Consider the following 13,895-nt stretch of genomic DNA (forward strand, 5'->3'; position numbering starts at 1 on the left):
TCTTTTATTGTAAATGAAATTAAATGGTACAGTTGATAGAATCTCAATTAATTTTTTAATTTATCAAGTGAAAGCAAAAGTTAAACCTAAAAAATTATAATTTGTTGCTTCCTGTGAACAGGAGTTCAAACTCGAAATTATGTTCACGTTTAAAAGAAAAAAGTTAGTCAAACAAAAGTTACCGTGTTTAAGAAAATTGAACATATTTTTTGTGCTTTCCAACTTATTTATCAAACACACTCTTAGTAATGAACTAATATTCTACTTTGACATAGCTAAGATAGGACAAAAATCATATGAAATTATAATAGTAATGGTCAAATAAGTTAAAACGGAAAAGAGTTGTATTAAGTAAGTAAAATAGAATTGTAGTCTAGATAAAAGTTATGTTTGAAGTAATATTATTATTTTTTTCAAAAAAAAAAAGAACAAATGTTAATTTTGATTTACGGATAAAAGAGTTGTTTAACAGTGTTTTGGGTAAAAGGTTTTAAACCATGAGATAAAACATTAATATTTAACGATTAAACTAAAATTAAAAATAAAAATTCACATAAATAATTATTTTTATGTAAAATTAATATTTAAAAAATTTAAATAATTTGATAAATTTAATTAAATTATTACTAACGATTATTAATTATTATTTTTACATAAAAATAACTGTACGTAAATTTTTATTAAAATTATAATATTTAAAATTTTATAAGGCCATAAAATATTCAAGTCTTTTTATATGGTAATCAAATATCAAAACAGTTAAATATCATTCTATGGACATATCCAAGAAATTAGTATATAAAACTCATGAAAATTAAGTAATTAAAGATGTATTTATTTATAGAGATAAAATATTGAAATACAAAATTGTATTTAATAGAAGAGATATAAATAAAAATAATATGTCAAAAAATATTAAATTAGTATATTTTGTATCTATTTTGAAAAAAAAAATAAAAACACTAATAAAATGTATAACTTATTTATTAATTTTTTATTATTATATTTTTTGTTTTAAAATTTTTTAAATAAAAAAATAAAAATAAATTATATTTTTATAATTTATTAAAATAAACGCAGTCTAACAGACGTGGATTAATTCACAATGACATAAAGCATGCATAAAGAGTAATTTTCTTTGTATAATCATTAATCAAGAGGCATTAAAATAGTAAATAATCCGACAAAAAAGCGGGATCACATTAAGAAAACTCGTGCCACCAATGGGCCTCACTCACCCTGGTGGGTCCCGCCTTCCGTTTCTGTTTCCCTTCCTCTCTGATTTCCCATGCAACAACTCCTCGTTAACATAACCAAAAGAACCGTCGACCAAGGAGGAGGGGAAATCATTCTACACTGTAATACCCTTACATTGATTGGTGTTTCCTTCACCTAAACCATGCTTCTTCTTTCATTCCACTAAATTTCAAACTTGATTTCATTTGATTTCAATAAATACGATATATACCATGGATGACTTGTCAAGGATCAGCAACGACCTAGCTCAGATCGATGGACAGATCACCGACGTTTTTCGTGCTATATCGTAAGAATTATTATTTTATTTTATTATTTTTCATGCTCTATTAAGTTTTCTAATGAATAATAATTAATAAAAATATTATTTGTACACTAAAATCAACTATTAAAATTAATAACAGTATATTTATGTACAAATATATTTATTATTTAACTCATTTTTAACATACATTTTGTATTTTAATATGTATTTTATACTAATGACTAATTTTGATAGTTAATTTTAGTTGACAGGTTGCATGGTTGAATAATTAATTATTAATATTAATAGCATGGTTGGTGCAGAAATGGATTCCAAAAGCTGGAGAAGATTAAGGAATTTAGCAGGCAAAGCAGGCAGTTGGAAGATCTTACAGAGAAAATGCGCGACTGTAAGCGGTAATTTCATGGCTTTCTTTGAATACTTGCATGTTCTTGAAGCTCCTCTTGATGCGTGTATATCAAGTATCAACAAATACAATTTGAGAAGTCAAGAGGAACTTTAATTAATTTTCCAAAATTAATAGTGTCTGTGGTTATATTAATGCTGCTATGGTGGTTGCATTGCAGGCTTATAAAAGAATTTGACAAAGAAGTAAAGGTTTTGGAGGATAGACTTGACAGAGGAACCAACAAAATGCTGAACGATAAAAAGCAATCAATGGTAAAATCTTTTAACTCTCTAATACCAAATAAATACCAAATACCTTAACTAGTCAACCTTACTAACTAGCATTTGCATATTTTTTTTCCCTTGCAGATCAAAGAGTTAAATTCATATGTTGCTTTGAAAAAGAAGTAAGTTAACATTATCATGTATTCTTTGCAAGTGGTTAATTTTAGTGATCTGCTTAGCAGGCTCATAATTTATTATTCATTGTTGCAATGCAGATATGCTACAAATATTGAGAATAAGCGAATTGAGCTCTTTGAAGGACCTAGTGATGGTCAAGTAGAAGAAAATGTTTTGTTGGCTTCATGTAAGCAAGCACATGGATTTATTTAACACATTCTTTTTTCAGCTTTCCACTTTTTGTGGATGCTACACTTTTTTTAAAACTTTTAGAAAACTTCAAGCACAAAAGTTATAATTTACCTTTTTTCTATGCTAATAGTCACGATCATATTTTCATTTTAGACAGTCAAATAATCAGTTTGAGTTATAAGGTCACTAAACATGCATCACATTATTGTCGTTCATGATTTAAATGTGATTTCTAAGTGTATCAGCTTAATCTGTTTAATGTGCTTTCTAATTAAGTTGTATGATTTTTGTTTAAGTTGGATTGTGGAAGATGTATGATGATGCATCTATTGTTCCTTTACAGCAATGACAAATGAACAACTAATTAATAGGGGACATCAAATGATGGATGAAACAGACCAAGCTATTGACAGGGGAAAGAAGGTTATTATATATTTCTTGAGATATTCTTGCAAAATTTCATTGTTGCTAGCTACTTATGCGTGTTCATTGTTAATAACAGATTGTTCAAGAGACACTAAATATTGGAACAGAGACTGCAGCAACTCTAAAGTCTCAGGTGTGTAACTTATGATGTTGCTTAACCTTTTAATTAATAAACATATCAAATTAAATCATTATACTTATCTACTAAACACTGTAATCTCTCCTTAATAGACAGAACAAATGAGCAGAGTCGTTGATGAGTTGGATTCTATTCATTTTTCAATGAAGAGAGCCTCTAAATTGGCCAAGCAACTTGGTAGGCAGGTCAATTTCTGAAAATTCAACTTCTTTTTTCTCCTACCCAAAACAGTGTATAAATCATTCATTGACTAACCCTTTTATTTGTTTTGCTTTTCTTGCCCATAGATTGCTACTGACAAATGTATTATGATGCTACTGTTTTTTATTGTCATTGGAGTAATAGCTATCATTATTGTAAAGGTAAGAATCTCATTATTTATTCAAATGACATATATTCCTTTGAATTCATCTTATTAACTTGCTTAGCAGAAAATGTTATATTGCTATTATCAAATCAATTTTGCAAGACTAGTTACAATCTAGTATAAGGAATTCTTGTACACTATTACAATAACAACAACAACAACAACAACAACGAAGTCTTGTCCCACTAGTTGGGGTTGGCTACATGGATCAAACGACATCATTGAGTTCTATTATGTATCATGTCTACAAAGAGACCGTTTACATGTAGATTTCGTTTGACCACCTCATAGATAGTCTTCTTAAGTCTTCCTTTACCTTTCACCATTTATCCATCTTCCATCTCATCCATCCTCCTGATTGGGTACTCTGTCGGTCTTCTTCTTATATGTTCAAACCACTTGAGACGCAATTCTACCATATTTTCCATAATAAGTGTTACTCCAACTTTCTCTCTTATATCTTCGTTTCTTATTTTATCCAATCGCGTATGACCACTCATTTATCTCAACGTCTTTATTTCTGTCATACTTAACTTATGTTCGTGCTCCCTTTTGGACGCCCAACACTCTGTACCATAGAGTATAGCCGGTCTGATAGCAGCGCGATAGAATTTACCTTTAAATTTTAAAGGGACTTTTTTGTCACATATAAAACCAGACGCACTCTGCCATTTTGACCAACCTGCTTGGATCCTATGATTTACATCATGTTTAATCTCTCCATTATCCTGTATGATGCACCCAAGATACTTAAAACTTTTAACTTTTCGTAGGATGTTTTCTCCAATCTTTACCTCTCTATATTAGGGTTTTTCCTTCGGCGGCAAAACTTACATTCTATATATTCTGTCTTGCTACGGCTTATGCACATGCCATATACTTCTAGAGCTTCTCTCTATAAATCAAACTTCTTATTTAGGTTTTTCTTTGACTCTCATATAAGAACGATATCATCGGCAAAAATCATGAACCATGGCATAAGCTCTTGGATATGCTATATGAGTACTTCCAATACTAATGTGAAAATGTATGGGTTTAAGGATGATCCTTGGTGTAATCCAATACCAATAGAAAATTCTTCTGTCAAACCATATTGAGTCTTCACACTAGTTGTAGCTCTATCATATATGTCTTTAATTGTACGAAGATATGTTATCCTTACTCATTTTTTTCTAAAACTTTTCATAAGACCTCCCTTGACATCCTATCGTACACTTTTTCTAAATCAATAAACATCTATGTAGATTTTTTTTTATTATTACGATACATCTCCATAATCATTTTTAGTAAGTATGTAGTTTCAATGGTAAATCTGCCTGATATAAAATCAAATTGATTTTCTATTACTTGTATCTTTTGTTTCAACTCCGTTCTATCACCCTTTTCTATAACTACGAATCTGGAGGGAATTTTGATAGAAAATTATTAAAACTTTACCTTTTCGGATAAAGGGCATGCCTTAAGTCTTAAAACCTTCAAGAAGTTATGATATTGAACTCGACAGCTGGGTCTAAAGTGGAAAATTTCCATTGTGCACTATTTTATTTATGGCTAATTTTATGGTGCTTGAATTTTTGCCTAAATTTTACTTAACTTATTATTTGAGTAAGTTTTGATTTTTTAAAAATTATTTATTTTTATATCTTTTAAATTAAATAATAACTTTTAACTCTTTTTAGTAAATAAGCACCATCTTTTAGACACTAAAACATTTATTTTTATTTATTAATTTTCAAAATGATTATATTTTTCTTATCGTGGCTTTCAAAATTTCAGCTTATCAACCCAAACAACCAGGACATTCGTGACATTCCAGGATTAGGCCCTCCAGCTTTGACCAGAAGATTGCTTTGGGATCATATTGTTAATGAGCAATTCTGACGTGATGATTCTCTGCCTTGAATTTTCATGGTGAAATGGTTGGATGCAGCTCTTATTAAGCAGCATTTGATGCCAAAATTTGATATTATCAATGCATGTTGCTATGTAGCTGCGTTATTGTATTTGTCTCGTATATGTCTGTTCTACATTATATTGATTTAAAATACGATACAAAATGAATATATCAAATATTTTTCTCAAAATTCTTGTACAATTATAAATTATTTATTGAAGTGTATAATTTTTTATGCGTGCAGATAGAAATGATTCTAATTTAAATTACAAATGAAATTCATAATATTAGTCTGTCGTTAAATTATAAATGAAAAAAGTGTATATTTTACAAATAAAAAAAGTATTATTTTAGCATCTCTCACGAGAAGAAAATATAATTTTTTTTATCCTTAAACATATTGTTTATATACATATGTAGACATGCACTATATTTTATTATCAATATATTTAAGTGGGATACTAATGTTCACGAGACAATCCCCACATTTCTTTTTTATTCTTACTCGGATAACTTTAATAAATTACGACTGCGAAGGAGGATGTACAAGAAAGATAGGCGAAAGTTCTGGCAAAAAATGAGACAGAAATTCTGACAAAAGATGAGGCGAAAGCTCTGGTAGGAGAGCAAAGATGCAGAGGAGAAAGCTCTCAAGAAAGAGGAGGCAAAGGCTCTGATAAAGAAGGAGGAGGAAAAGACAATGTGGGAAGTCTAAACACGCAACTAGATGTTGATATAATTATTTACTCTTATTAAATCAAATAATTGATACAATTGATCAAGTTAGTCAAACTAATTAATTGATACAATTAATTGTGTTAGATTTAAATATCTAATTATATTAAATAATTGACTTTATTAAATAGTTTTAATTGATTTAATTTAAAGATTCAAATAATCAAAAGAAATAAATTATAAAACACTTTTAAGATATGAAATTGAGACAACGTATCAGTATCAAGAGAAAAACTTGTTTTCCAAAATATATGAATTAACGAGATTTTCTCAATTTTTCAAGTTAAATGAAGACACACAAACATGACAATAATTGTGCAATCAAAAAAATGATACCAAATATTTTTTTTCAAAATTCTTGTACAATTGTAAACTATTTATTGAAGTGTATAATTTTTTATGCGTGCAGATAGAAATGATTCCAATTCGAATTATAAATGAAATCCATAATACTAGCCCGTGGTTAAATTATAAAAAAAGTGTATATTTTACAAATAAAAAAAATGTTATTTTAGCATCTTTTACAAGAAAAAAATATAATTTTTTCTATCCTTAAACATATTGTTTATATACATATGTAGACCTGCACTATATTTTATTATCAATATGTTCAAATGGGAGTTCTTCAAATACTAATGTTTACGAGATAATTCTTACGCTTCTTTTTTATTCTTATTGGGATAACTTCAAGAAATTTCACAAAAAAAAGAGACAGAAATTCTGACAAAAATGAGGCAAAAATTCTAGCGGAGAAATTCTGACAAAAATGAGGCAAAAATTCTAGCGGAGGCCCAAGCGATGAAGCATGTGAAGGAGGATAAAACTTTGGCGAAAGACGAGGCAAAAATTCAGACAAAAGATGAAGTAAAAGCTCTAGTAGAGGAGGATGCAGAAGAGGAGGAGGCTCTCAAAAAAGAGGAGGCAGAGACTAAACACATAAGTAGATGTTGATATAATTATTTATTCAGATTAAATCAAATAGTTGATACAATTGATCAAGTTAGTCAAATTAATTAATTGATACAATTAATTGTGTTAGATTTAAATATCTAATTATATTAAATAACTGACTTCATTAAATAGTTTTAATTGATTAAATTTAAAGATTCAAATAATCAAAAGAAATAAATTGTAAGACACTTTTAAGATATGAAATTGAGACAACCTATTAGTATCAGGAGAAAAATTTATTTTCTAAAATATATGAATTAATGAGACTTTCTCAAATTTTCAAGTTAAATGAAGACACGCAAATTAACATGACAATAATTGTGCAATTAGAAAAAATGATACCAAATATCTTTCTTAAAAAATCATGTACAATTGTAAGCTATTTATTGGTGTGTAATTTTTATGCGTGCATATAAAATTGATTCAAATTCAAATTAGAAATGAAATTTATAATACTAACTCGTTAAATTATAAAAGAAAAGAGTGTATATTTTACAAATAAAAAAAATAAAAGTGTTATTTTAACATTTTTTAAGGAAAAAAAGTAGAAAATTTTTTTATTCTTAAACATGTGGTTTATATATACATACATAAACCTGAATTTTTTCTATTCTTAAACATGCGATTTATATATATACACCTAGACTTGCACTATATTTCATCATCAATATCTATAAATGGGAAGTTCTCTAAAGACGGACATTCACAAGATAATTCTCACACTTCTATCTTAATCTTAAAAGGGTAATTTTAAGAAATGACAATTGCAGAAAAAAATACAGAAAAAAAAAAGGCAAAGACTCAGAAAAAAATAAAGTGAAAGTTCTGGCAGATGTCCAGGCAGAAGAAGATACAGAAGAGAGGTGACGACGAGACAACATGAGAGGTCTAAATACGCAAGTAGTAATTGATATAATTATTTATTTTGATTAAATCAAATAATTGATATAATTGATCAAATTATTCAAATCAATTAGTTAATATAATTAATTTTATTAATTTTAATCTAATTATATTAATTAATTGACTTCGTTAAACCGTTATAATTGATTTAATTTAAAGATTTAAATAATTAAAAAAAATTATAAAACACTTTTAAGATGTAGAATGAAGACAACGCAGAAGATAAACATTTTTTTCTGGAATATACGAATTAATGAGAGTATGATGTATTCTCTTAATCAATCTAAAATACAATTTAATATAATTTGTAACACATTCTCAATTTTTAAAAAATATAATTGTTATAATGTTTAAAAAATAGCATCTAATTTATTAAAAAATATTAAAAATATAAAAATAAATAATTTTTAAATATTTAAATTTAACATAAAAAATAAATTAAATAAAAATTAAATATTAAATAATAAACATAATAGAATTCACCTAAGTATAATTTTAATTTAGTTATTCCATAATTTGAAACCTATACATAACAACATGGTCGTCAATATAGTATAAACCACCAAAAAGGTAAAACTTAATATAACTTCCTAAAATGTATTAATTTTTTCTATAAAGTCTAGCCTAAAAATTTTGAATAATACATATTTTAAAATTTTAGATTTAAACTTCATTATTAGCATGTAACTAATGTTCCAGTATTTTTTTATTTAAATTCATTTAAATAAGTTCAACACAACAAAATTACTATTTTTAAAAGAACGTGATTATACGCATTGTTGTTTTTTTTTCTGAAGGATTACTATGTGTTCATAACACGCAGCGGAAGAAAAAAAGGAAATCTTAAAGATTAATTTTGTGCTTAAATTTTATTACAATAATTTAATGTATAGATCAGGTCTAAATACCTATGTATGTTAGTAAAAATCACTTTTTCCTTCGATGGTACGAAGGTGCTATGCGTATCCATACATAAACCAATCTTTGCTGTCAACTCCTTGACCAATGGACATCTGATCTAAATTGAAAAACCTCTTGCAACTCTTTGCACGCCATAAAATTCTTCTTCAAGAATTAGGCTCAGATATGTTTATGTGTGTAGAGGTAAAGGAATAAAACCCAACCCTTGTGTGTTATTCTCTTTTCCGTCACTTTCCTCTACTCTTGGCATACATATATATAGTATGAGATTTGTTACTGATTTTAAATTTGATTCTCAATTCAAATTTAAATCATATCTTAAAATTCTAAATCTGAATCCTTCAAATTTATGAATCATATCATAACTCAATTTGAAAAAGAATCAGTTAGGATCTCATCCAAATTTAGAAATAGAATAACTAATTATTCTCAAATATCATTTAATATTCTCAATTATCATACTATTATTATATTCTTGGTGCTAGCAAAGAATATAATAATATTCTATTTGAATTAATATAATTATTTATTTTATCAAATCAAAATAATAATTAAATAATTGTATAACAAATATTAGAACACTCGTTAGTGTGTGACTCCATAGGTTCAATACTAAGCGTGTAGTAAATTAGTCGTACTAAATTTACTAATCAAGCTTGGCGTCTAGCAACACTCCTCAACGACCCGATAGTATGAAGTAACATATTTTTACTAAGAACCTTAGAAGAACAAAGTATAATTCCTTCCATCTTTCCAACTCTTGATTAACCCTTAGAGTATGGTTTGAATTGTCAAACTCTAACTTGATACCATTATTATAATGAACTGTTAATGACCTAAAAAACTCATTTCTTCATTCATTCAATTCATTTGGCCAAGGTTTTATTCATCTCGGTCATTATAATCATAGAGCTCAAACTCTTTACCGAGAGTTGACGGATTCCTTATTGACTAATCATTAATTCTACAAGTATTTAAATCATACCCAATATCCATTAAACTAGCACCCTAGGGTATTAGGTGTCCGGAATCAAAGTATAACAAATACGTTGTTAATTACTATGATAGTCGCAGGTCAAAGGAAACTCTATTACTATGTTCATCTTGAGAATATCCTATTGACAAATATGCGGTAATTATAACCATTAAGAATTCTCAGAGTGAGTCAGTTCAATGATCATATCTCTATATGCACCATCTATATATATAATTTAATAAATGAGATCTATTAATCTTCATCCAATGAAGACCAATATATACAATGACCTTATTATATTAACATTTTAATATAATAATAATAACAAATTATTTCACACGTGATTGATTGGATTGTGGTCATACTACTTATTCCCAATAATCTCCCACTTGCACGAGAGCCAATCATAATAGATTGGATATTGGGCATACTATTATCACAATAATCTTCTACTTGCACTAGAGCCAATCATTCATGTGTATAATTTTTCAAAGCACATTTGTGTTTATCAAAACTCTTTTGATCTTAAACATCTTTGCTCTTGAGTATGTTTGCTTGACCTTTTTGTAAAATACACATAGTGTATAATAAATATCACGTTTTTTCAAAACATGAAATCTCCTACTACAATAATGTATAATTTTATTTTAAGGACAATCCTTACTGAACATGATTTTAAAAAATCTAAGTAATCATTAGATCTATCTTTATAGAATTGTATCATTATACAAATAGGCTACTTTTTCGAAAAAGTTAGTTTGACGATCAAACCTTTTATACTTTCATAAAGTATATCCTCTATTGAGTGGTATACAATTCTAATAAAAGTAATTGTTACTCCCACTCTTTCTTTAAGATGGAATCCCTTTTCTAAAAAAGAGTTTAATCTCTTATCACAGACACTTTGTCATAAGAAGAGTGATAAAAAATAATCTCTTTCTTTCTTTAGGGTAACCAATAAATCTCATTTATCGGACTTAATATCAATTTTATTGTTGTGCAATCTTTTAACACATATAAGACATCTCCAAATTCTAATGTTCTTAAGTTTCAGCTTATGTCTTTTCCATATTTCATATGGATAAAAAATTGATTTAGTGAGAAATTTGTTAATTTAGCAACATTTCTAAAATGTAGTCCAAATATTTAACAAATAGTGATCCTTGGCTAAATCAAATTTTATGTTTCTTCAAACATGATGGAGTACACAAAGTACTAGTATTTGTGCATTGAGAGAATCTCATTCTCTATTCAATAGAATATCAATTAGATGTTAGAGATTTTACTTTAAGCTCTTATAATAAAAATACTCAATATCTTTATTATTGGTCAAACCAATCCTTAAGAGTAATTTTGATACGCATTCTCAAAACTCATATTGAGCTTTTCCAAAAAGACCACAAACTTTAATCATATTAGGGCCAATTATAAATTGCTTGTAACAAAATAAATCTCTAAAAATGCTTGTAAGAACAATTCTCGCTAAAACTATTTGACTAATGGCATTCCAACTTCCAAAATTGTTTAATTCAAAATATATTGCCCAATATTCCTACTAGTTTAAATAAAATCTTTGATAGTCATACTATCTTACTTTAGGCACCATATATCTTCTCAAGATATTCAGTAATAAATAGTGGGTATATGCTTTTGAAATTAGAAATCATGGTTGTCAAAACAACCCATATTGTAGTAAAATAATATTTTAGATACTTCACAAGTACTGACTATTCCATCACCAATTTTATTGGACAATATCATTTCAATAGGATTATCATGTCTATGATAATTCTTTCATACATAAGAACAATTCTCAATATATAGTTAATTTATTACTTTCAAGTATGTCATACGAAAGATAGACATATTTAAAAATTTAAAACATGAAAGTAAATTAAGAAATCTATATTTCCGGCAAAATTATTTAGAATCAAGAATGAGTATCTTGGTTGTCAAGTTGTTACTCATACCTATTCCAAATAAATATAATTAAATTGTATCACATACAATTATAATTCCAAATAATTATCTGGTTGTCAGACAATTATTTAACTGAATTATATTTTATATTCCTAGGTTGTCTAGGTTCAAGTATAAAATTAATTCTCCTTATGCATCATCATATACATGAATAAATTCTATCCGTGATTACAAGTCTCCTGGTTGTCAGATCGTTCATTGTAAACAAGAGATAAATTTATTTTTGACAATATCCTAACTTTTAGGATTTATCTCTATTGTTAGAGAATTTTTTTTATCAGTTCTCATAGATAAAATTTTATACTCCCAAGTTGTCTAGGCAAAATATAAAATTAAATTCCTAATACATCAAATATATATACTAATTATTATCTTGAAAATAAAACTCGTGGTTGTCAGGCCGCTCTTTATAATCAAGAACATTAGAAAAACTAATCTTTTAAAATTATAGTGTTTAAAACACATTAATCAAATCAAAATTTGATTTTTCATGTACTAACGTTTAGCTTTAAAAAATTATCAAATCAAATTTGACCTTTATATATACACTTATATATATAAGAAAAAAATAAAAGATATTTTGTATCTTATTCCTTTTACTGTGATCAAAATCACAATAAAATTTAATATATAAATAAAATCAAATAAAATATTTGATTATAAATATAATTTTTATATTAAAAAATTGATAATTTAATCACAATTAAATAATTAAAATAAATTAACTATTAATTTATTAGAAAATCATCTCAATGGAAATGGAAGTAAATATATCATATGCTTAAAAACAATTTGAATTAATCCTATTAATTCACAAACTTTAAGAAAATAGGAATAAAAATTTAAACACAAAAAAACCAAAGATCTGATACCACTGAAGGATTACCATGTGTTCATAACACGCAGTGGAAGAAAAGAAAGTAATCCTAAAGATCAATTTTGTGCTTAAATTTTATTCTAATAATTTAATATATAGATCAGGTCTAAATACCTGTGTACGCTAGTAAAAATTACTTTCTCCTTCGATGGTACGAAGGTGCTATGCGTATCCACACCGAGACCAATCTTTGCTATCAACTCCTTGACCAATGGACATCTGATCTAAATTGAGAAAACTCTTGCAACTTTTTGCACACCATAAAATTCTTCTCCAAAAATTAGGCTCACATATGTTTATGTGTGTAGAGGTAAAGGAATAAAATCCAACCCTTGTGTGTTATTCTCTTTTCCGTCACTTTCCTCTACTCTTGGCATATATATATATATAGTATGAGATTTGTTACTGATTTTAAATTTGATTCTCAATTTAAATTTAAATCATATCTTAAAATTCTAAATCTGAATCCTTTAAATTTATGAATCATATCATATCTCAATTTGAAACAGAATCAGTTAGGATCTCATCCAAATTTAGAAATAGAATAACTAATTATTCTCAAATCTCATTTAATATTCTCAATTATCATATTATTATTATATTCTTGGTGCTAGCAAAGAATTTAATAATATTCCATTTAAATTAATATAATTATTTATTTGATCAAATCAAAATAATAATTAAATAATTCTATAACAAATATTAGAACACTCGTTAGTATGTGACCCCATAGGTTCAATACTAAGCGGGTAGTAAATTAGTCGTACTAAATTTATTAATTAAGGTTGGCGTCTAGTAACACTCCTCAACGACCCGATAGTATGAAGTAACATATTTTTACTAAGAACCTTAGAAGAACAAAGTATAATTTCTTCCATCTTTCCAGCTCTTGGTTAACCCTTAGAGTATGATTTAATTGTCAAACTCTAACTTGTTACCATTATTATAATGAACTGTAAATAACCTAAAAAACTCATTTCTTTATTCATTCAATCCCTTTGGCCAAGGTTTTATTCATCTCGGTCATTATAATCATAGAGCTCAAACTCTTTATCGTGAGTTAACGGATTCCTTATTGACTAATCATTAATTCTACAAGTATTTAAATCATACCCAATATCCATTCAACTAGCACCCTAGGGTATTAGGTGTCCGAAATCAAAGTATAACAAATACGTTGTTAATTACTATGATAGTCACAGGTCAAAGAAAACTCTATTACT

The 13,895-nt window shown here is 27.1% G+C and overlaps 1 protein-coding gene across 1 annotated transcript; it reads left to right on the forward strand.

The window, feature by feature from the left end:
- The first annotated feature begins 1,469 nt into the window (after window positions 1–1,469).
- On the forward strand, window positions 1,470–5,316 carry LOC107487321 (novel plant SNARE 11-like). The gene is made up of 10 exons (XM_016107938.3): window positions 1,470–1,546; window positions 1,825–1,917; window positions 2,089–2,182; window positions 2,279–2,316; window positions 2,410–2,498; window positions 2,847–2,926; window positions 3,006–3,062; window positions 3,161–3,253; window positions 3,356–3,430; window positions 5,212–5,316. Exons 1-10 carry the CDS (start codon window positions 1,470–1,472, stop codon window positions 5,314–5,316), a joined length of 801 nt encoding a protein of 266 aa, XP_015963424.1.
- The last annotated feature ends 8,579 nt before the right edge of the window (window positions 5,317–13,895 follow it).

The sequence above is a fragment of the Arachis duranensis genome, chromosome 5 (genome assembly GCF_000817695.3).
Source record: "Arachis duranensis cultivar V14167 chromosome 5, aradu.V14167.gnm2.J7QH, whole genome shotgun sequence".
NCBI classification, from domain to species: domain Eukaryota; kingdom Viridiplantae; phylum Streptophyta; class Magnoliopsida; order Fabales; family Fabaceae; genus Arachis; species Arachis duranensis.